General features: G+C 40.5%; 1 protein-coding gene and 1 non-coding gene across 3 annotated transcripts; both read left to right on the top strand.

Annotated features, from left to right (window-relative positions):
• Positions 1-4179: 4179 nt before the first annotated feature.
• Positions 4180-21947, top strand: LOC115779734 (G-protein coupled receptor 22). 2 transcript variants are annotated; one of them, XR_004019931.1, is made up of 2 exons: positions 4180-4623; positions 5080-5141. XR_004019931.1 is itself a non-coding variant. In XM_030728509.1 (2 exons), the coding sequence occupies exon 2, from the start codon at positions 18208-18210 to the stop codon at positions 19894-19896; it is 1689 nt and encodes a 562-aa protein (XP_030584369.1). In that variant the 5' UTR covers positions 4180-4623; positions 18094-18207; the 3' UTR covers positions 19897-21947. The 2 variants fall into 2 exon arrangements, 1 of the variants encoding a protein (XP_030584369.1); XM_030728509.1 differs by lacking the exon at positions 5080-5141 and adding an exon at positions 18094-21947.
• A 2637-nt stretch (positions 21948-24584) lies between these two features.
• On the top strand, positions 24585-24657 carry trnaf-gaa (transfer RNA phenylalanine (anticodon GAA)). The gene has a single exon. It is a non-coding gene; the product is annotated as a tRNA-Phe (tRNA).
• Positions 24658-25075: the final 418 nt, after the last annotated feature.

Here is a 25075-nt window from a genome sequence, read left to right as displayed (position 1 = left end):
GTGACGCTATCATGTCAACATGGACTGAAATCTCCGAGGAATGTTTCCAGCACCTTGTTGAATCTATGCTATGAATAATTAAAGCAGTTCTGAAGGCAAAAGGGGGTCGAACCCACTACTGACAATAAGTACCTAATGACTACCTAATGGCAGGTGAATGTATCTGAAACCATGAACCAGACTAATATGAACCCTTTTTTTTTTTAACCAACTTTTTCCCCCAGAGGATAAATGATTCTAACTTTTGCAATCTCTGACATTTCCTCTGGGAACACCATCATTTTGACATTTATGGTTAAAAATGAAATAGCTTACTACTCAAGAGAGGTCCACAAAGTTTTGTACACATATTCATTCAGTCCTTAAATGTTTATTAGTCCTAATGAATAGCTCAAAACCTTAATGAATTAATAGCTGCAGGCTGATACATGCTAGCCCAGACATGTTTTTTTTTTTTTATTCCACAGAGTCATCTGATCCCCTGACCTTTCCTCAAGCACCATCATGATGCTGACCTTTTTTGTTTTTAGCCAAAATATCTCATCAACTACTGGATGGATTGTGGTAACATTTGGCAGACATTCTTATCACTCTTATGAATTATGAATACTTTATTCCTTTGAGCTTTCTTTTTTCACCACTTTTCGGTCAATAACTTTGTCAGTGTAAAACCAACTTCACTAAAACAATTCCATAAACTGAGACTTACAATACTATTAATTTGTCATTGAAAAAAGTTGAACTATAAAAAGCCAGTTGTACTCTCTCTGCAGGATCTAGCATGCATATGAGTTGTGGTCTTAATGGGACCAGGCCCACCCACTTTCTCCGTTGACTAGTCATCAAGGCTGAAGCTAGGCTAGACCCCAGGTCTTGACTTTTTTCCAGATTTACCAGAACTCATGCCAGTGTCCTTGAAACTACACTAGACAGACGGAGAGATGGACCACCTCACTGCTCCACCTGCTGTCAGAGAGGACGCGGATGTACTCAGAAATCCACAACATGAAACTACTGTAAATGCACAAACTAATGCATATGATTGCACCCATAAAAGTTGTATGTCAACATGATGTAGATGTTATATTCACCACACTTTAAAATGATTTGGTGACTGTAGGGAAAATAATTTTCTGGCAATGAAATCAGTAAATAGCTGTACATTACTGGAAATATCCTTAGATCCTATAGATGCAGTCTTTGTGTTCTGGGGTGCATTTTATTTTTTTTATTTTTTTTGTTCCAGGGGATAATTAGTCAAAGGTAGACAACCTGAGATGTTTCCAAGGCAGCTTAAGTAAAAGCCTGACAGGAAACTTTTTCTAACACATCAGAGAAAAATGTCATATTTGGATATCAACCCTTAAAATCAAAGAGAAATGGTTTATTTTTAGTCTTATCATTTTGAAATGACATTTAAAAACAAATGGAAAGAACTCTGTAGAGGAAGGAGATATGTGCAATCCTCTATAGACTAAATCATAGGTCATGTTTTGAGTTTCTCAACTGGAAGCAACGTGATGCACTGCTTTTGTTGAAGTTTCTTCTTAACCCTCAGCTGTGTGGAGCAAGATCACGGCCCGTTCCTCTGTGCTCTGAAAAGGCATTGTTGGAAATATAGGAAATCAGTAAAATGGATGAGCTAATGGAGTACACACAGCAGATGTTTGATATATCAAAATAGTAAATATACAGAGTTCATCATAACTGCTGGGTTGCTGTGGGAATTACAAATGCACGATAAAGTGCAATGATGCCGAATTTCTGTGTGCACCGGTTCTTGTTGTGATTGGTGCTTGAATCTGGGCACCACAGTTCTCTCGCAGTGTCATACAGCTGTATGGGCTTAAGTGTCTGAGCCACACTGTTAGTGAGTGTGTGTACGTGCCTGTGCCATCTCAGCTCAGAAACAGACACATGCAAATTATGGTTTGGTACTTATAGTTATATTTATTTTGCTTTCTAGAGTTGTGTGTGCATATTTAGGTGTGGTGTCTGTTTTTCCTTGGCTAAGTGACACAGGCATATGGTATGTGGGTGTTTGGCAGATGCTTGTAATGACTGCCTAGCATTGCATTCGCGTGTTTTCACAAGAGATTCAGATTGCTACCAAGGGCAATTTACTGTTGTTTTTTTTTTTTTTTTTTTTTAAAAAAAAAAAAAAAAAAAAGAGATGCAGCTGTGAGCTCACAGGGTGCCCTTGGTGTCCTGTAGAATTTGAGGTGTAGTGAAAAGAAAAATCTAGGCTATTGAGAAAATGGGGTGGCACGTGGCACAGGTTAAATATGTTTGGTGGGATGAAGGAGTGATAAATATGCAAAAAATAAATAAATAAAACAAAAGAAACAACACTGTGCTAACCCCAACCAACCAACTGGTTGCCCAGAGGTTGAACTTACAACACTGTCAACCTCTAAGTGACCACTTTTGAATACAAGATGATTGCACAGCTTGCCTGGTGGGAGGCAACCTGTGTCAGAACAATCCGGGTCTGAGTTGGACTGAATGCCATCAATCTCAGACAGATTGGTGAAAAAGAAAATGCCATCTAATTTAACGCAGACAGATTCCCAACATGTTTCAGTCAAACTAAGTCAGTCTGCACTGATGAGCACAATTTGTCTTAGACATATCAATTTGCACTCAGGGACTCGTCAGCTGGTTGTATTGTGGTTATATTCTTACATTAAAGCAAGTCGCCGAGCACCTGTGTCATTTTGTAGTTAAATTGCTCTCCTGCAGCAATTATACCACTATTTGTGGAGGAATTTCTGTTTCAGATCTATGAGGTTCTTGCTGGACTCTGAATGTAAGCAGTTAATCTGAATTTCTGTGCATGTAAACACCAATAGATTTGCAAAAGAGGACAGCAGATTTGTTGATTTATGACAGTTAATCACCTAGTTAGCACAAACAGATGCATGTAAATGCTAATTTAACCCCATTCAATCAGACACCAATAGCAGACCAATTCTGTCTTATTGCTGTTTTTTCATCATGCCTTTTCATCCTTTGAATATGGCAACTGACTGCCATACTGATTTCTGAAGTCTTGCCTCTGGCAAAGGCCCTCCATATAATAATAATTAAAAAAGATCAAAACTAACACTCAAACTAATAAAAACTAGACTAAACCTAAGCATTAAATAAAATGGGTGGTGCAATTGTGTACACTGATTCTGTTTGTTTTTTTAAAGGTTTCTCATTCAAGGTTAGATACACAGAAATGATTCCACCAGCTGTTACATCTGTATTCCTCCAGCATATGCGAGTCAAACGCAGAAATTTCAGATGCAGGTGTAAAATGTTCAAAACTATTCAAAATGTGTTTCGTAATCAGTTTGGTTTTCTAGTGCATACAAACATGAAAAAATGCTTTAATGGTTTATTTTTGGGGATTTGCGCACACATCCCCCTGTGGGAGTTCATGAACAATGAACAGCTGACATCAGCTGCCCTGGTTGCCCTCAGAGACTCCAAGTGCACATACCTTTTTATCTAAATCCACCTTTACACATTATCTGACAATACTTGCATTGTAATTTAAGCCCTTGCAGAAACAAACGCCTGCGTAAGAAATGCAGTGACAAGGGACCTTATATTTATTGTGTTCTCAAGGTCACAAATTTAACAGTCGGTGACCTTGATCCCTGCACAGAGCTAATGACAGTGTTTAGAGTACACTAGATAGAAGGATGCACCTTGCGATGGATGATAATCTCATGTGATATATGGTGTCAAACTTCATGAATCTGTTCTTTAACCAGCTCATCCACCAGCAGCACCAGCAGCATGCATGTGAAAAATTTGAATCTGACATGAGCTGGGCAGACATTCACTGTACAGCCCCCCAGTGCAGCGAAGACAGACAGACCCTCAAATAGCCTCCTTCACAATGGTGAAGAGGATGGGGGGGGGGCAGTGATATTATCATGTCAAGAAAATATCCAGTCATTTTCCTCTGAGGGAGACATGTGAAGTGTGCCTAATGTTTGGGAGAGGGAGGGTAGGAGACTGGGAAATCTCACTGAATTACTACAGAAGAGCGTTCACCCTTGAGGAATTTCAGGTCGTCCTTGTGAAAGGCTACCATCACACACACGCACACCCCAGCCCCCCACTGCTCCTCCTGCATCCCTGTCTCCACCCCTTCCAACGAAAACCCCTCTCCATCCTCCCTCCACCCTCCGCTTTGCAGATCACCGTATTGGTCGCTGGGATGGAGCGGCGACTGCGTTCCAGCGAGCGGTTAGCGCATGATCATGCGTTTGGCCGGTCCTTGCGTGGGATGCTGTACAAGTCAGTGGAATAAAAGTGGACAGGTGTAGCGCGCCTTGTTGAATTGGAGATTCTAAGAAAAACGCCAAGACACTGTCATCTTACCTTATTCGTGAGCGCACAGCAGCCACTGGCTGCGTCCAGTATCTGCAGCCGTGAAGGGTTTCCCCCCCTCCCGCTGTAATATTTATGACAAAACGGAGGCAAATTATTCTGGTCACGTTTTTGGCTGACAGCCGGCTGTCCTGGAGAGCGCTGGAGTGAATCGGGGGTCCAGTGCTCGAGAAAGCGCAGCGCACCGACACCTGCAGTAGGATGTAAAGGGAATTCCCATTAACCAAGCTGGTAAGTTTAACATCTGTCTAAGGCACTTTTTCTAATTAGACTTGATTTTTTCTTTTAAATTGCTAGTATTTTAGGCAAAAATCCCAAGTCTCATTTGGCTAGAACTGATTTTGGCTGCCCAGTGGATACTGTATCTTCTGCAAATTAAAACAAACGGTGGGTCTCCAATGGCGGGATAAGACAGTTTTATTATTGCAGCTTAAAGGCAACAATAACAAGTCACCCCAGTGTCAAACCAGCACATTAGGGGATCCTTTTAATCCCTTGTTTTCATTTTCAGATATGAAGTGACTGATCACTAGAGCAGCAATCATTCAGCAGTTTGTGACGGTTTTGGGTGGCTTTATCATTCTGTTCAGTAACGGACCATAAGTTACTTGTATAAGAGTAAAAATAAATCTGAACATATTTTGGGCGGGGGGAGCACTGCGCTGATCTTTCTTTTTTCTTTTTAAGATTATGGGACCGATGGTAATTTTGATTCTCCAAGACCCCCATCTTTCGGAGACCCACAGTGATTGTTATGCTTCAGCCACATGCATGCGCCACGCTTGACGTGAAGGTGCACCGTTTGATCGTTTTAAGAGCAAGGACTCGGTGCATAAACTAACGTTTTGACGTTTAATGTTGTAGATAAAATTATTTCACAGTGAACATTTTTAGTTGGTCTTGAACTGTTATATCCCACTGATACCATGATTTCAAAGGGCTTTCCTGCATTTATTTACATATATTGCATTTATGCATATACACTTAATAGCATAATATTTTTGGCCATGCTGCTGCCCTTCAGCAAAGCCAACGAAAAATATTGATATTAATTACAGGATGGTTTATGCAGTATAGTTTTGCTTTTATACAAAAAAATAAAAAATTAAATGTGATGGCGTGTGACTTAGGCGTGTGTCCGTTCTACCTTAAATTTCCCGGAGGAAACAGCAATGGTTTTAAGGCCTACATTATTATTTTTGATAGTTTCGCGCAGTCTGTCTCTTTGAGTGAGGAGCAGGACGGTTTAAACCACCACTCTCTCCATGATTAGATAAAATAAAATAGGAGCGCATTGGTACGCTGGTCTTCTGTTATAGGCTTCTCCCTGCTAAACAACTTTGCACCTGCAAAGCAACATATTTTCCAGTAGTCACAGTGCTGCTGTTGCCTGTTTGCATTAAAAAAATCTTTATGATTTAAATGAAGAAACACTAGAGTCCAGCAAAATAGTTTGCGTCACAGCATCGTATTTGTGCACAGCAGAAAGCTTTTTCTTCAATAAAATCTGTAATATTTACATGTTAATATGAATAAAGAGTTAATATTAACTTTTTTGTTTACATACTTTTGTGATCCCACATATTGACAAACGTTCCACACTTATTCTCCTGCATTATTGCATTGAATTCCACTTTCACACACCTTTTGACATCTCATATTCATTGTAATCACTTGTAACACCTAGTCCAACATATACTACAATAGGGTGTGAGCTAATTAAAATTTCCTCTCAGCTCAGCCTAAAATACCAAGGCATTGTTTTTTCTCGGTAAGTCTGACCAGGAAAGAAACAGATAAAAAGGTGTTTTACTTAGATAAACTCAACGCATTGTTGAGAATGCAGCTAAAAAGAGATAGAAGAGTACTCCATGGTAACACAATCATATCAGTCATGGCAACATTTAACCCTTTTTTGGACAAAGATGCATATATGGTAACTTGATTTGCAACATAACAATAAAACACTTTGAAAAAAGGGCACAAAAGTTTAAAAAAAAAAGTCTTGTAATATCCTTCAGTAACACTCTAAAGGATAACTCTCTCCGTTGTTAAACTATATGTTGCATAATATAGATAGCTTCATGCTGAGTAGTATGTGTTAGGAGTTTTGTGAATACAAACATGCAGAAAACTGCGAGTGAAAAACCTTCTTGTTATTGTGCATGTGTGCATATTTAAGAGGCTTGTTTCTGTCACATTCCCATGTAGAATCCCTACTGTGAGTCCCAAAGGGGCAATTGTTTCAGTGTTTTTTTCACTTCCATTCACTCTTATATAGTAGCAGCTTGTATGTTTGTTTTGCATATGGGTCATTGTGTGTTTGCGATTATGTATGTATTTATAGAGGAGCTTTGATGCTGCTGGTGGGGGAAATTTGCCACCACGCGTGTCACTCTCTAGCTAGATGTCACAGCACGGTGAAAAGCTGTCATAATTTGTTTTAGCGCAACAAGAAATGGAGTACTGTACTTATAATCTGACATGCTGATTTATATATCAACACTGAAGTGGAGATGATTAAAAGCCTTGTTGAGGGTACTGCAGGACAACATCAGTGTGAGAAGAGTACACAAGATTTATGTAAGAGCTGCTCCATTGCTATAATAAGTTCCTAGTTTCTCTATTTCCAGGAACTTTTTTAAACATAATTGATTGTATTATTATATAATTTTACTTGTTATGTAAGGACTGTGTTAGACTTACAGTATAATTAAAGAACAGCACAAGATCTCTGATTTGGGGGCCTTTTGAAGGAATGTAAATGTCTTTTAACAAATGTGTTGCAACAAAAGTGTTGCAAAAGTTTAATTTTCAATGAAAATGTAAACAGAGTGTTATGTTTTTTTTTTTCCTTTTTTTTTTTTTTGCAGTTAACATGTTTTGAAGGATGCGTGCAAAATCACTATGCAGTCACTCAAAGTCCCATTTACCGCCGTACAAGCTTCCAGCAAGGTTTCAAAGCAGCTGTAATTAAGGACATCTGTAGTTAAGGGAATCAAACAGTGTCTATATTTGTATCTTCCTAATTAGAGCAATATTTTCACTGCATGGACCACATCCTTTTTTTGGTTAACCTGAGTAATTGATAAAAGCTGTCAAAACTTTGTGCTATTTTTGATCATTAAGTATAAATATGCACACATTCATGCATAAAATGATTACAACTTACAAATTTTTAAAAAGCAGCCTGGGGAATAGTATAACAAAGAAAACTCAAAACTTAATAAATGCCATTATCTTCCTTGTCTGCAGATGGAGTGATAACTGAAGGCTGAGGTTGCTCTTCCTTCTTTCCAGAGCACCAGTGGTCACATTGTGAAATTAAAATCACACTAAACCTAATTTCCCACTAACAGTGTTCCTTGATGTGTGTGAGTGCGGAGAAACAGATAGGTGAAGCAGATGAGGGGGATGATAGTAGAAGCCCAACACACGAAGAGCAAATATAGAGAGAGGATGGAACAATACATCATTAGACAAGCAGAGTGGAGTGAGCATGTGTAAATAGACTATCAAGAAGAGAGAGACAGAGGCAACATGGAATTATTCCACCCATCTGTATACTAATACTGCAGGGTTTTTTTTGTTTTGTTTTGTTTACATGATATATATACATATGATTGTCATGTGCATTTTTATTTTAGTCACACCTCTATAATATTGGCTGTAAGCTGACAGCAATTTAGACAGAAGGTGTATATAGAAATTATGTGTTATGTACATCACAAGTATTTACTAGTATGCCTGTATCTTGCTCCTCATATTATGAAACCTTCATGTGGTAGAAAATGATTAATCTCTGATTTTTTTTCCTTTGGTCTTGCAAATGCACGTGTTTGAGTATGTGTGTTTGTGTTCCCTTCCTCAGGTTAGACTTCTGCCTATCATCAGTATAGATGCCTGCAGTGAATCATTCCTGTCTTGGCCAATGATGTCCTGTCTGCAGGAGATGAATGGCATTAATTGAGATTTAATTGCCTTCTAGAGTGAGATAGTTTAATCATTTTAACCTGGTGCACACAGCTTCATCGTCATTTAGATTTACCCGGTTGCTCTGAAATGCTTTCAAATGTATATCTACTTCATTTTTAGCTTTTGGACCTCTTGAACTGCTCCTCAGTTCTCCTAAGCTCAGTCACTGAGTGGACACTGACTGTGAGTCTGCTTCAAAGAGCAGAGAGAGAAAGTACATAGAGAGATTTCTCTCTCTGTACCAACTGATTGAAAGCAAGGTCAGCTTTAGTTTAAGCTGACTGTGTGCACGACATTGGTGCAAAATTGTCCTAATGAAATGAAATAAAATAACAGCTCTGCTGCTGCCACGCAGTTTCACTGGGTCACTTTTTTTACACCCTTTTTGGAGTTTTTGACTATTGGTAGTTCGGTGGAGCAGTGTTGTTATGCTTTGGTTGCTGTTTTGTTTGTACAGAGCTACTCATGCACAGATCAGAGAGCAAAGCCATACATGCTCCTACAAATGGTTTCATGGTTTTCTACCAATACAATTCTAATGAGCCAGCAATTGCCGGGAAACATTCAGAACATATTTGTTAAGCCTAAAAGAACCAAACAAATTCAGTGTTAACGTACAATGAATTGAGCCCAGTCAGGATTTAGCATTAAGGAACATTAAATTTAAAAAGAAGAAATATGCTTGTTTAGCAGACAACTACACAGAACACAGTGAAATTGGTTTTATCTCTCCATATGGCAAATGAAAAGAAAATAAAGGAGCCGCCATCCAACTCGCTGTCTTTACGTTTACAAAAATCACACCATCATTGCATCGTTGATTGAAATCTTTCACGATAAGCCTTCACTGGATGTTTGGGGATGCTTTCCTTTACATGTACGCCATTGTTTATTCTGCGTCATTTAGCAAGATTGTTTGAGATATCTTTCCAGATGGAGGAAATGTGTGAAAAACTTAAGTGGGCAAACTAAATAAATGCGTTTGTCAAGATTTACTCCGTTGAAACAATATTGGATGTTTTACCAGAGAAAATAATAGAGATTCAGTATTGAACTTCCAAATGTTTGGGAAATCCAAGTGCTGATGAAAGAGCATAAGACAACTCAGCAGACTCTTTAATTAGACCCAAAGTGCCTTTTTTGAACCACTGATATAAAACCACAAAAGCAAGTTTTTTCCTATTTAAATGGACTGGTGATTATAAAGCACCTTTCTACTCGGTATCTTGCCCGAGGATACTTTGGCATGCAGACAGGATCAAACCACCAACCTTCTGATCAGTGGGTGACCTGCTCTACCTCCTGAGCTACAGCCACCTCTAAGCTTGCAGCACCTGGTATTCCCAGGCAGTCTCCCATCCAAATACTAGCTGGGCCTGAACCTGCTTAGCTTCCAAGATCAGATGAGATCAGGGTGGCATGACCGCTCAGTCAGCATAAAGCCTGATGATCTAATCACACTTTTTTAAAATTTCATGAGGTTTCTTCCTGAGTTAGCAGACATGATATAACCGTTGTCACACTTTATGTAGTAATTCATGTGACAAGCAAATGTAATGCAGTTTTTAAAGTCAGCATAACAACCTTTTATTTTAAGATAAAGGACGAAGCTGTAAATCAATTCCACCATCCTGGGATACAAAGCTCACGTTTGTCCGAGACTTTATGAATTGATATGTTTAGTGTGGCAACATAGATATGTACAAATAACATGGATTGAAGCTACGTCTTGCTAAATAAGTGGAGCGCTAAGCCTGTCATCACACAGGTGCTGGATTGGCATTATGAGACTGTCATTAAAGTGGCCGCAGAACTCACACTGTGACTTGACTATTTATTCACTCCACTCCAGTACAATATAAATCATGAGAGCTGGGCACAGCACTTCAGCGTGATGACTCCATTCAGACAACCCATTATTCCTGGTAGAAAATGTTGCTGAAATGGAAACATGGAAGGACACACTGCTAATCCCAATCACTTTAGAGCACACAAGAAATGAAGTAGATAGTAGAGTATTTATCTATCCTGTTTCATTGTCTTATATTATTGGTAATCATTTCCATTCTGTCACCATGTAGCAGTGAACAGCCTTCTTCTCATCATTGTTATTGTTATAGTTATTATATTTTATTTATGCCTTGACCAGCTCTCACACTTGATTTTAATCTTTTCTTCTTTTAAAGAGCTGTGATTGCATAGCAGCCTTGATTAGTGCTTATTGATGGGTGGTGTGTGTAATAGCAAAATTATGGGCTTGGCGGTTTAGAGCTGGATAGATGATATGGAGGAGTGTCTTTAATGAACGGTGGAGCCAAATTAAATCCACCAAACATGCTGTCAGGTGGTAACGATGTGTCACACCCTGTGGACCAGAGCTGTTTAGGGACCAGGGTCTTATTTCTATACAGAGCTGAACTAATAGATCACAGACCTGCCTAGGACAGCTTCTTTATTAACGTCCGGGTAGCAGCCTATCAGAAATAATGTAGCATATATAAAATGTCTGGATATTCTAGTTTTATTTTATTTCAGTCTCTGATGTAATTTGTGCAATCCGTGAGAGGCTACTTGCACTCTTGCATTATAAAGCTAGTTTGATATTAAAAAATCACAGAATAGTCTGTCCTGAAGGTCTTAGGAGATTACGCAAAGATATTGTAGAGTATAAAAGCAAAGAACCATGTGCTGGTTGTAAGATAGATGGTGAAGGGGGGTGATGGTGCAACTATTCAAAAGAGAAATGGATTGTGGTAGCGAGCGGGGAGCAGACTTTCCCCTCCAGCAAGCACACAACTCAGCATCCATCTGCACACCCCTAAGCCTCCCTCCTATCCATCACTCCCTCACTGCACCTACCTCCCGCTTTTATCTTACCTCCTGCTACCCCCATACCTTTCTCCTCAACTTGTGTGGTTGGGATTCAGCAGTTTCTTAAGCACACAACATGTCATTCACCTCAGATAGCAATCCATCTTCCGCTGTATCTGTGGAGTGCATACGGGCAGGGAGTGTGAGCAGAGACGTGGGCTGGCAGTGGGTGGCAGTTAGTAATACATTGCGGACTGCATCGTGTGCTTGTATGTCTTTGGTGAGCTTAACAGGATTTATGATAACCCATTTAGAAATTTTTATGGCTGTTTGGCCTCACTTAAGGAGAAGGAGTGTTGGTTTTAACACTTGCTGAGTTACAGGTGAGTGTTTCCACCTGTAACAAGCATACACTATTTATGTTGTTGTGTGCATTTCTCCTGAAGTTCCAAAAGCTGTCCTGGTCAGAAACACATTAGGTAGGTTGGTGCTCTCACTGAATTGGATGTGCTGCTGGCCTGTCCAGGCTGCTTTACTGGGAGCCTGCCAGGGATGCTGCTGCCCAGCTGGTGGCTGCTTGCCCTTAGCGCTGCTAGATGAATTACATGGGAAAATTAAGCCTTTGATCGATTGTCTCACTGTGGATATCAGGAATACCTAAGACACCATGAGTCAGCATGCTGCATCCACCATCATCCTGTTTGCTTCCTCTTTTTCCCCCTCTTTATCTCTTTAAGTCCTATAACTCTCCCTTCTGATTCCCTTTCTTCCCTAAATGTCAACTTTTGGTGATAGTCCCATAGAATCAAAGAACAAAGCCTTTGTTCTCTTCTCGCCATTTTGTACTGACATTTTACAAGGAAAAATCCATCAAAGAAGAAGAAGATAACAATTTTTCCATATGGTAGATAGTAACTTAAATAAGCCACAGTACAATGCAACTTCCATCTTTATACTCAGAGACAGTGCTCTCTTGGTACGGCTTAATATTATAGCATTTCCTTTCTCTGATTGCTTTTGGTAAGAACATTGACATTTACTTAAGAACACTGACAATCTGACCATCTCCATCCTTAAGCAGAGACTCACAGTTAAAGAGTTTTAAACAAATTAAAATAAAAAATAACAAGAGATACTAAAATCTACCATGAGTACTAAAGAACTTCTTGCAACATGACAGACTAAGTAGATTAACTTAAATCAATCGACTGTATAACACAATCCAGAAGACAGGGTGCTCCAGTCGACAGGACTTTTTGGATAAATACAGTATCAAAGTACTGCACAGAAAGAGCTGCAGATCTGTAAACCTTCCTCTTCATATTTAACTTTTTATACTTTTGTCTTATTTTTCCGACTTACAGCAGTACCTAGATTCAAAAATCATCCAAAAACAACAAACTAGATTCTACCTTCTAACACTTGTAGGTATTTCTTACTCCCTCAGATATATGCAATTTGAGCACAAACAGCTTTCTGCTTTTTACATAACTAGCCCATTATCCCAAATCTCATATGTACTGACCACTGTCACTTCTAGATTGCCTGGGACTGAGGTGAAAATTGGAACATGTTCTTGGGCACAGATCAGCACTTTCATGAGCAGCAGGTACTGCAGATACCCTGCCACGCAGCAGCACGATGGACTGAGGCCATGACACAATAAACTGTTTTTCATTTCAGACATGCATGGGAAATCTGTTTGAGTGTGTTGTGTTGTTCATCTTCAGGGAGTTGCACTGGCTTTGAAGTGCCCTGCCAAGTGACTTTTACCAATTGAGGTAGGATAATGGAAATGACATTATAGCTTTTTTGTTGCTTTTTTTTTTTTACAAAGTTGGGTCTTGTGGTCATGTTCAATGAAAAGAAAGCAGTAAAAATATAAAAACAGTGGTTGACTAAACACAGGGGACAAAGAGTTGTGCCATTAACTTGGAACCTGAATTTGATCTCAATTTCTATTGAGTTACTGCTGCACTCCGAACTTCTGCAAAGTGCTTTTCGTCAGCTCCCCAGTGGCTTCAATCAGAACAGCGTATTGTACTGTTGCTATAATTATTTATATACAAACTTTTTTTCATCTGCTTTGCCACTGCTCTGTTTTCCTCTCTCTCTTTCTCGTAGTAATGTTGTGCTGTATCTAAGAAATATGGCAAGAAATACCTCACACCATGTTGTTTTAGATGATGCCTGGGACGCAAGCATGCCTACTGTTTGTCTTTGTGCTGGGAAGAAATAATTAAGCCTCTGGCAGCAAACTTGTTGTCAGGAGTACAAATTAAATACATGGATAGCTTGTTTGTAGGTGTGTGCAGAGTGAATGCAAAATCGCAAGGCAGGAGGAAAGTTAGAAAAGAAAGGAGGAAACTGAACTTTTGCCACTAACAGGATCTGCTTTAGTAATGCTGTGATAATGTGAAAACAGGCTTGACAGCTTGTCATCTCCTGCCCAACACCTATAATAACCCTGACAGCAGGACCCAGGAAGCTGTGAAATGTAGGACACAGTTTATTGTTTTGGAGGAAGTCATATAAGCTACAGTAAATGAGGTGCCAGATATGATGAAAACATCTGTAAAGCCGTGGTTCCACGCTGAACCAACAAGTCACTTTATTTTGCTTTAAGTAAATGATTGTCAATTCTGCTGGTGATTGACAAGCGAGGACCCACGGGGCCAAACCAATTTAGCATTCAGCAGAACTCAACAGTGTTGCTGCATTAAACTTTAAAATTGTTTTTCACATTTATTTGCCTGATTCAACACTAAGGACAAAACTCTTTTGCGATGTAAAATTTTGTACGTGCCTTAAAGGTGTCAGTTTCAGGACCTAAGCAATGCTATTTTTGTTTCTTAGCCAAACTTTACTTTCTATGGCACATGAATACTGGGACAGCTGGTGTTTGTGTTGCCAGACAATGCTACAGCATGATCAGATCGCCTGACCGCAACGGCAGGGAGAGGGGACATGGTGAGTGGTGTGTGAGGAGGCATAAGTGCGACAAGTGGTGCTAGGGGAAAAACAGACCAGAGACAGCCAGCCCTCTCTCTTTAACTCTGTTCTCAAACAGTCGCCTGCCAAGTGTTTCAAACATTGTTGCGTTTACTAGTTCATTCATCTGCTGCCTGCCCTCCAACGTGATGGCCCAAAAGGTTAGAATCATAGACTGTGGAAAAAATGTGAAAAATACAATATCTGGACAGCACTGCTTCTCCTTCCTCTCGCACTGGACTGTGGAAAGTGTGGACACAACCTTGACTTATTGTCCCATATTTAAGTACAAAGTGGCATTGTGCACGGGTATGCTCTGGCCATAAACTCTATGAAGTATGGACACAGCTTCCGGAGCAGAAAAAAGAAGCCAATGGAGAAGTGCCTTAAACCTGCACTGCAGCCTGCTCTCTCTGAAGGCCCCCAGATATCCTCAGCTGTGGTTGCAAAAACACTTATAGTCCTATGACGGGAAAATGGGTTTCTGTCTTGACCTCTGTAAACACTTTCCTGCTGACTTTATGGGCTCAGGCATGATGGCTCCATAGTGTAGTGGTTTACGCTTTCACTTGGCAATCAAAAGGTTGCTGGCTTAAGTCCAGCTGGAGACACAAATCCCTTTGTGGTTGCGCCAGGAAGGGCATCCAGCATAAATCTCTGCCAAATCAAATTTGCGCAGCTATTCTCTGTGGCGACCCCTCGTGAGTAGGGAGCAGCTGAAAGTAGCATTTATGGTGACAGCAGAAACGTTCATCTCGCGGCTTCAGAAACCAGCGGATGACATCCTGCTAACTATGTCTGTCTGTTGTTCTGGCGGTTAGCATGCTAACTTCAGGGGATTTCTATGCAACACAGACATCTTAAACATAACAAGATAGAGGTTAATGTTTAGGAGTGGATTAAAAAATCTCATTAACCTGAAAAAAAAATCAATTTCTTTTATCTATTTCTCTTTTTTTAAATATTATTATTATTTTTTTAATTTTAAGTTTTCTAAACTGTTCAGCAATCTTACATTTTTTACCTGTTTTTCCTGTCTTTTCTCTCTCTGTGTCTAAATTGGCAATCACAGTAGTGATGTAATTTAAGCTGGCAAAATTTCATCTTTGTTTACAGCCATTTTCTGTTGCCACAACTCACTCAACCCAGCAACCTGCTTTTTTTTTACATCCAAACACTATGACTGATTGCGCTTGTTAGACACTCGTTAGAACAACAAAACAAATGTCAAAACAGAAAAAAATAAAATAAAATAAACTGATGATGATTCCTCACAACTTGTATAAGATGGATCAGCAGCCTTAAATGAAACTGTGTGTTTTCAGTTCTCACTAAAGGACAGAAACACCTGTGACTAGTACAAAAACTGCCTCCCAAGTTCATTACTCTGTCTTCTTTCATTTTATTCTTCCCTCAAACGTGTAAAAACTAGGTTATTGTCAGTTTTGCTGCCTGCAGGTCAAAGTCGCAGCTGCTCATATAAAGTCTGACATTTTGTCTTGCTGGGAGCAAACACATGCTAACTTTGATGTTTTCTACTCTAATGCCTCTGTCCCTTTTGAACTCTTACCACTTGGTACCAAGTGTCCTCTATCGCAGGACTTGTCGTGGTTCATTGTTTCTTACTCATAGAAAAGGATAAATTGCGCTTGTTGAAATCTATCCCGTCTGCTCGTTGTCGGTCCACTACACAATCATCCTCTTGTAATTACTGGCAGGACAGTTAACAGACACAGATGATGACTGTGTCTGACTTTTGATGAGAGAGACTGACTCAGTGACTAGAAAATTAACATGGGTAATTCTACTCTCTTTTTTTAATCGTCACATTGTCTGTGAATAATACAGTTTAGGTGACAGGTGACTGTTGTGTTATACCATTCTAACGTATACCATTTTTGGGAACAATTTATTGATTTAAGACCTGCCATAGTGCTTAAACAACACTCACATGCTGGGAAACCCAATATTGACCATGATGCTGCTGTGATTGGTGTACGCGATTGACTGCCAAACACAAAATGTTCCTTTGTTAGCTCCACGACATTCTGTAGCAGTGTGTTGTTCACTGTATTGATCAAAGACAAACACATATTGATAACATTAGAAGGTTTGAGCCCACTTAATAGTTTTCATTACTCTGATCATGTCTGTGAAATGATTGACATTTGATGAGTTTGAAACATGTCTGTGAAAGTCAAATTTCCACTCCTAGTTCTATACTCTTTATTTTGAGGCAGGGGAAATACTACTTTTGCTTACTTAAGCCATGTATGAGACTTTGCGTTGTGTCAAAGTAATTATAAAATATGGGAATTGAGCACATTCACTCACAACTGTTTTATGTGGCACTCAAAATCAAAATGAGACCACAGGTACCGCTGGGAGGGTGTGACAGGAAGTGTGTTCATGTGCCTCTCGCCTCAGGCTTGTTAAATTGGCAGATCGATGATGCTTTAAATCAATGTTCCGGCACCACCGCAAACCCCATGAAACCCATTAGTGAATTAAGATAGACCACTGTTCCACATTGAGTCCTGTTCTGCCTGCAGGTGCTTTCCACATGACAAATGGGAGGGGGGGATGAGAAATAAAACAAAGGGAAAAGGGCAAACAAGAGGGCGAGAACAAAACCTGTGGCAAAGAAAAGACAGACAGCAAAAGCTGGGGTCAGCACTGCCACTGAGGACTCGTGTAGCTTTTCTTTATTCAGAAACTTGAGGGAATACTTTAATTCCTTAAAGCAAATCACAAAGGCATCTTCTCTTGACCTAATCACATTGTATGATTCCCTCTCATGCATAGAAGAGCATCCAACCAGCCATGAATAACATGCTGTACATGCAAAGCAGTCAACCAGGAAACTGAAAAGCAACAGAGTAGAAAGGGAAGGGAAAGATGTAGGAAGGAGAAGGAGAAAGAGGGGGTGTGGAGAGAGGATGCCAGGGGAGCTGGTCTTTCTCTGATAGCATTGTTTGTGCGCCACTGTCTGTGGATCATTGATCTATTCGTCTTCGTTATGTTTCCCTGTGAGAACTATTAACTGCTGCCACCCTCAGTTGGCTGCCTGCTATGTTGACATGCACTGCAGAGTGCTCGCTACCAATGCTCCTGCCACCTCTCCTCTTGAAAGCAAAAGCTGACAATTTTATATAGCTTGTGTTAAAAAAAAAAAGACAAAAAAATTGAAAGATGATTTAACAACGAAGCTTGGTATTTATTGCATTTGTAAAGGTATGTAGTGACTTCACAAGGTGGGTTGTGAGTCACTTTGGAACAGGTACTTGTAGAGCTAGCTGCTACACACAACATGTAGTGTCTCTAACACCTTGACAGTACAGGTGTGCTGGTTTATTCCTGTTTATCTCCACATTCTTTATCCCACAAGCTTTCATTTCTGACCCACATAATGTATGTTGCATAAGAATGAATCAAACATCCACCCACTCATGTTTATGAAGGAATGGTTTTTCCTTTGAATTCTGCATAGTATGTGGATTATAGGCGTACCATAAAAAACACGTCCACACTAGTCTGTTAAAATCTATATAGTTCAGGGATACTTTGTCTCATTCAGACCATCACATATACCCCAAGACACATCCTGCTCACATCCTCTCTGAACTGTTACCACTGTCTGCATGTTGTTGTTTCACTGTTGAGGCCAGCGAGACATCACGGGTCATCAGCAGCAGCTTGAACTGCACCCCATGACTCCACTCAACTGCCAAGATCACTTTCACCTCCCTCATAGCTTCAGCGTGTAGCTTCCCTTGACTTGTGAAATTTGACAAGTTTGACTTGTACTTGTTGTGCAGCGTTATTTTTGAGTAAACTGACTGCTGAACTGCTTGATCATTCTCTGTCCCCTGTCTCTCTTTCTCTTTCTTTTCTCTTACATGTCTCTGCTCTTATTTTTCATAGATACAACCACAGCTCCTCCATCGCTGTCTCAATTTGAGCCAGAGGAAAAGGGAACAGAACATGATCAGGTACGGCGGCATCTGTTGCTATGTGTAAAGGACTGCTGTGGCGTCAATGGAGACCGAAGGCTATCGTGACCTCCTGGAGACCAGTGATGGCCAGGGGGTAGGCCTGCTGGATGGAGGGGGTGAAGTGGGTGTGGAGGAGGGCTGGAGCACACCCTACCCTCTGGGATTCCAGGTGTCTCTGACCACTGTGCTGATGCTGGAGCTTGTGTTAGGCTTTAGCAGCAACCTGACCGTACTTGTGCTCTACTGTGCTCAGTCCAATCTGGTGGATTCAGTCAGCAACCTGGTCACAGTCAACCTCCATGTGCTCGACATACTGGTCTGCGTGCTGTGTGTGCCACTCACTGTGGCTGTGATCCTGCTACCACCGAATGAAAATGGAGTTAGCAGCCTGGCCACACTTTGCTGCTTTCATGAGGCCTGTGTGACGTTCACCAGTGTGGCTACGGCAGTCAACGTGTTAGTAATCAGTTTGGACCGATACGACATCTCAGTGCGTCCAGCCAGCCGTCTGCTGACCCCCAGACGTGCCGCGCTGCTCCTGGCAACAGTGTGGGCTGTGTCGCTGGCTGTTTTCTTCCTGCCTTTTCTTGAGGGGGACTTCTTCTCATCAAGGGCTGAGGATGGTGAACACGAGGAGCTGGATAGGCAGAGCAATGACTCTCAGCTCGTCACTGGACAGACCACCATTTTTTCCTCCCTGTCACCTTCCTTATTACCCCCAACTACACCACCATCCCCTTCACAACACCTGCCTCCAGTATGGCAGAACAGGACATTGCTTTGTGTTGGAGGGCAGGGGTATTACACAGGCTTGGCTATGTATTACCATTTGCTCCTCCAAGTGCCCTGCTTCTTTATCGCAGTGGCAGTGATGTTGTTCACATACTCCCGGATCCTACAGGCCCTCAATATCCGCATTGGCTCTCACATGATGAGGAGTACACGTGCTAAGGACTCCACCTGCAGGATACGCTGCAGGAGACAGAGGAAGAAGGACTTGAGCCTGCCTACAGAGGTAGTGTCCTCCAACCAGAACCAGAACCTCAGCCATCCTTCCCTCGTTCCCTCACCCACCCCTACACCGACATCACCCCCGCCACTCTCCTCCATGCCCCAAGGAATGTCTGACAGTGGAGCAACAGTCACTACTGTCAGCACTGCTGCGACCACCCCCATCGCAACCACACCTGCTACCCCTGTTTCTCCAACTCCACCTTCAGCCTCAGCTCAGACCCACGCCAACACACCTCTGCCTGCGTCCTCCATGGGTGTACAGGCCTCAGTTTCTGCCATTATCGCTTTGCGGCGAGCAGTGCGGAGGCACAGGGACCGTCGGGAACGTCAACGTCGCGTCCTAAAAATGTCCCTAATCATCATATCCACATTCCTTGGCTGCTGGGCTCCTCTGTCTGCAGTCAATGTTTTAATCCTGTGTATGGGTCCAAGCGACAGCCTGGTGCGGCTCCGTCTGTGCTTCTTGGCGATGGCTTATGGAACCACCATCTTTCATCCTCTGCTTTACGCTTTCACCAGGCAGAAACTGCGCCGTGCACTCAAAACACGCGTTAAGAAAAGGGTCGTTTCACTTCTGCAAGTGGACCCGGCTCCAAGTGGGGGGACAGTTATTCATAACTCTTGGGTGGAGGGAGGAGGCCAGAGAAAGAATCGCAAGTCACGCGTGGAGGCCAGTGATGGCACTGATCGATGCCTCACAGAGGCAGTGCGGGAATGAGGCTGGTCTTCAGGGCTGGTCTTCAGAGTGTGGATGTGTGAGTAAGTGTGTGAATTTGAAGAACTATATGTATCTTACCAAGATGGATTGTATAGATGGAGTGTAATGATCCATGGGGTATGAGGAAAACTGACAACCAGCGAGCTTATAAAGGTCAGGAGAAATTCCACGGCCTCTTGGTCCATGCAGATGAGGAGACACATGAGCTCTAATTAGAGTCTGCTCTCTTCTCACCTTTCAAAGGCCGTCGTTAGCCCAATGTATCTCTGTGGCAATACTAGTCAAAAATTTTTATGACATCATAGCCATGAATACTCGCGTCCACCCCACATGTAGGGTAAAGGATAGATAAACACAAATACATACAGTACAATGTTGCTCCTGCGTGCACTTTCAACTTGCATGTGCATGTACATATGCACAGATAGATACACGCACACTCATACACTTCCTGCACACTTATCTATATTTAATCATTATCTGTGAAAGCACACCAATATCTACCTGCACAGATATTCTCAGTGACAAAAAATATTAATGGAAGTCTCTGTTTCCCTTTCTTTCCTTTATTTTTTCATGCCTTAATTGAGTTATTAGTATTCTTATGGTGCTGATTGTCCTGCTGTATGTTTACAACAATGTTTCAACTTAGAGTGAAAGTGTTTGCATATAGAGAATCAGAGGCAGATAAATGCAAGCATTATTCAAAGTTTACAGGCTCATACTAAACCAGGAAACTGCAAAAAAAGATATGATTTTCAATAAGCACCCTATTTTAGAATAATGTGTGCAAGTAAAAATTAAAAGGCATGAGTTTTTTTTTTATTTTAAATAAACTTTAATGATCATGGTTATGGAGAATATTTGTATGATAAGTGTTTGCGAGTATGCACGTGTGACTGCAAAAGATGTGTGGTTGCGTAAATGAACAAATGTGTGCATGTGTCAGTGATTATGTGCAATAAATGAGCAAAGCAATGACCCGCAGGATGTGAACAAAGAGAGTTTGAACATAGACCTTTTGGCCTTCTATGTATATTTAATGGAAATGTGAAAAGAAAAGGATTTAATCCTCTGATTAACAGAAAAAAAAGCTGCTGGACATAAATGCAAATGATACAGAGAATTTGTCACTAAGTGTAAATGGTAGGCCACTGCTGAAGATACTGCTGAAAAAGGATCATTTCACTTTTAAAGTGGTAATTAAAGGGCAATTTTTAGTGAAAACTTCAATATTTAAAAGGCTCTCAAGTCACAGCAGGTTAACGAGCATGATGAATGTAGTTTCTCAAGTTCATCATGCTCGTTAACCTGCTGTGAAACAATGGTGAAACAACCACAGACATGAGACATCTCCTTGTGTTAGCTGTTTGTTGCTCTGTATGGCAGAATCACTGCTTTTGGTCTAAAGTTTGAATGACCACAGAGACAGGCAGCCTCTGGATTGAGTCCCGGACTTGTTACACAATATCGGTGTCTCTTTTTCTCCTCAGGGCTTCGTGTCGAATTCCCAGACTTGCTGGACAAAAAAAAACAAATAAAAAAAACAATGAAAAACAATAAACCAGCCCTCAATCAACTGTTGTATTATGGGTGTTGCAGTAGGTAAAATTTCTGTCTACTAAGTATATAGACCACACTTTTAACTTTGTATGGACTCAAGACTTAGAGTGCTCCTTCGGAGGGCTTTGGGCTATCTCCTCTTTCATTCTCACCCCTTTTACACTATTTGTGAGCCAGACAGAAGGCGGTAATTCTTGTGTATTCATGTATATTTTTCAGGGATGTAAATACTAAAGAGTCTGAGTTAGGTTTTAGTCAAAATAAATAAATCTTTTACTTTGGCCACAATCATCTGCCGGACAGAAAGTCAGCCATTGTGATAAACTCTTGGTGAGCAGGAAGGTTACTGTAAAGAGAAGATACATGTAAGTGAATTTGTGTTAATACTGTATGTGTGTACACTGTACTGTACATTTATGACGATGTGTATAGAGAAATATTAGTATTGTATAAGATTTATAATATGTGTTATTGTATAGAGCAGAAGAGAATCTGTATTAAAAAGGTGATCTAAGTCCATTTGTGTCAATCAATACGCACTGTCCACTGTGTTCATTTTTGTCAGCACTCAAATACTGAACTCTTCTAATCAGCCGATTTGGTTACACAGGAAAAACCATAACATTGATATTTCCTACATGTCTGTGTGGAGTCATTTTAAAAGGGGTTATAGCTCAGTAAGTAGGGCAGGTTGTCTACCAATCGGAAGGTCAGTGGTTCTCCTGCAGTTTGCATGACCCTAAACTGTCCCTAATGCCTCCATCAACGAGTGAGTATGATAGGTAAAAAGTGCTTAATGAATGTGTGAGAATGGGCAAATGCGGCTTTTAGTCTAAAGTGCTTTGAGTGCTCAGAAATTTTAGAAAAGCACCATCCAAGTAATAGTCCATTTATAATATTTGATAAAGGGAATCCTTCTACCTGGATAGAAGAAAATGTAAACACAAAGCAGTACAGAACACACAGAAATTAACCAGATTTCAAACTGAGCAACCAAGAAGACTTTCACTACAAACAGACTTGATCATCACTGAGAATTATTACAGAGAAGGTCAAACGGTCTTCATTTCAAGTGATCTCCCTCAAATACCAAGACTATTTAACATTTGACAAGAATGTGATCTGTAAATGGAAGATTAAAATATGACAATTCCATCACTTTAATTATGAGCAAAAGCTTTTTTTTAAAAAAAAAATGAAAGAAAAAAAAGTTGAAAAATGTGAGCGGGTTTTATCATAATTGCAGCCCATTATCTGCAGTTTTAACAGAGAACTGTTTGGATTCATCGGGACAACTTGGGAATTCCTCCATCCCTTTTTCTCTGGACCCTACTGTACAAATCTCTCTTTTTTTCCAGTTGTCCCTCCCTTTCGACAGCTCCTGTTTCCGCTCCCTGTTTCTCTGATTCCTAAATTTAGAAACTCCGTCCCAGATACTTGCAGCATTTAGTGCTGACTGTAGTGATCCCTCACTATGTATCACTGTGATGTGACAACTGTGCTAATCACCAGTGCTAATGAAGATGAAACTTGTTATTCAGGTAAGCATCTGTCAAGGCAGCTCAATCCCTTGATGTTGACACTTCATTTTTCATTTTACCAGAACAAATTTGTCCGCGCACATTGCATGTATGCCAGTGCTTGTTGCCTTACTGATTTGAGCAGTGAATCAAAACTGTAGATTCCTCCATCCTGCTTGATAATCTCATCAGTCCCCCCTCCTCTTTCACACTCCCATTTTCTCCTTTGGTTCTCCTTCCCTTTATTCCGCCGGTCTGCATCTCTCTCATCTCTTATCCACACTCAGGCCTTCCAGAACAAAAGCGAGGAACAGCTGCAGTGTCTGTGAAGGAAGGAAAGTCACCTTGAGGGATGACAGAGGAACAAAAATGGGAGAGAGAGATCTAGAGAGAGAGAGAGAGAGGGAATGAGAGGCAGAATTGAGGGGAGATTAGGGGGAAAACAGAGAAGAGACGGGAGGCAGAGAAACTGGCATCGGGACATTGTATGACTAATAAAGGGACAGCACTGCATCACTGCAGAAACCATTAGAAAAAAAGAGAAGTGCAGAATGATAAGATTAGCAGGTTTTATGGTTTTCTACCACTTTTGGCCATAAGGGGTCCTATAATATTGCTTTGGACTACAATTTTATGACAAAGCATCACATTGTTTTTTTGAAAGGTCTTCCTTAATGTGAATAAGAGTTAATGTAATTAACAGCTGTTGAGATGTGTATAAGGAGCATTGGAAGCGATGGGGAAAAGAAGTCTGTGAAGCATAAATTACAGGAAAGTTATTCAGTACTATGTCAGCTATTGAACTGCATGCTGGCAGGATTATATTCTAAAATACACTGCACTCAAAGTCATAAAGTTCATCAACATGCGTGTTTTTCACATCTGTAAAAACTGCTAACACCAACAAGTAGCAATTTAACATCATCATCATTTTTTTTTTTTTTTGCCTTCAGTTCATATCATATTCCACCACATCCCAGCTGAACAAAGTGAGGTAAATAGAAACCTCTTTGGACTGATTGAAGTAGAGGCCTAGATTGATGCTGCATCAAACGATGGTGATGAGACCAACAAAATGAGCGGGAAGAGCTCATTATGAGACCCTTTTTTCCAGGTCAGACGTCAACAGTGAACAGCCACAGCACAGCAGTTATAATAATAATACAAATATATATATACATACCCAATATATACCCCAAAACAACAACAAAAAAACCCTGTTAACGTGAACAGCATGTTGTGGTCGACAATGGCGCCATCTTGTGTCCAATCGTTGGACCATCGAACATGGTTGAAATGCAACGTTAGCTGAAACTTTTTAGTCATTTTTTTCTTTAGTGAACTTTTCACTGTGTTTCTGTTAAACCTTTGATAGAGCTTTTTATTTTTCGTGCTGCTCTATGGCTCCGTATGGCTCGGAAGCATCGGTCGGTTTCCTCATTCGTTCCCAGGTGACTTGTAGCGTTACCAGAGTAGATAGTATACAGTTTCACATGCCTGTCTCATCTATCAGCTGTCGGGATAAAATACACACGCAATCCACATTTGACACTTCCATATACCTCTGAACGATATGGCAGGAAAATATATGGACTATGCTATATCGCCGAAATAGCTCAGTTGGGAGAGCGTTAGACTGAAGATCTAAAGGTCCCTGGTTCGATCCCGGGTTTCGGCAAAGGAAAGGGTTCGTTTTGGTGGCAGCTCAAGATAGTATAGTGTGAAAATTTAAACCGATACACAGTTTTGAAAGATGAAAGCAAGCAAAGAGAGCAGCCGACGTAACGGGATCACGAAATGTTTTCGTAACATAAGACATCATATAATCTATCGATACTGCTAAGAAGAACGGATTTGGAGCCATAGCGGCGTAACTCACATCTTGGTCAAAATTTATATATATATATATATATATATATATATATATATATATATATATATATATATATATATATATATATATATATATATAAAATGAAAGCTCTTGATGTGCTCTATCTACTGTCAAAATTACAGAAGTAAATTATTAATAAAGTTATTTAACAAAAAAAAAAAAAAAAAAGACTTAACTCTAAATGCACACAAGAAGTTGGTGC

The sequence above is a fragment of the Archocentrus centrarchus genome, chromosome 5 (assembly GCF_007364275.1).
Source record: "Archocentrus centrarchus isolate MPI-CPG fArcCen1 chromosome 5, fArcCen1, whole genome shotgun sequence".
In the NCBI taxonomy this organism is placed as follows: domain Eukaryota; kingdom Metazoa; phylum Chordata; class Actinopteri; order Cichliformes; family Cichlidae; genus Archocentrus; species Archocentrus centrarchus.
This window is presented reverse-complemented; position numbering and strand designations above follow the sequence as displayed.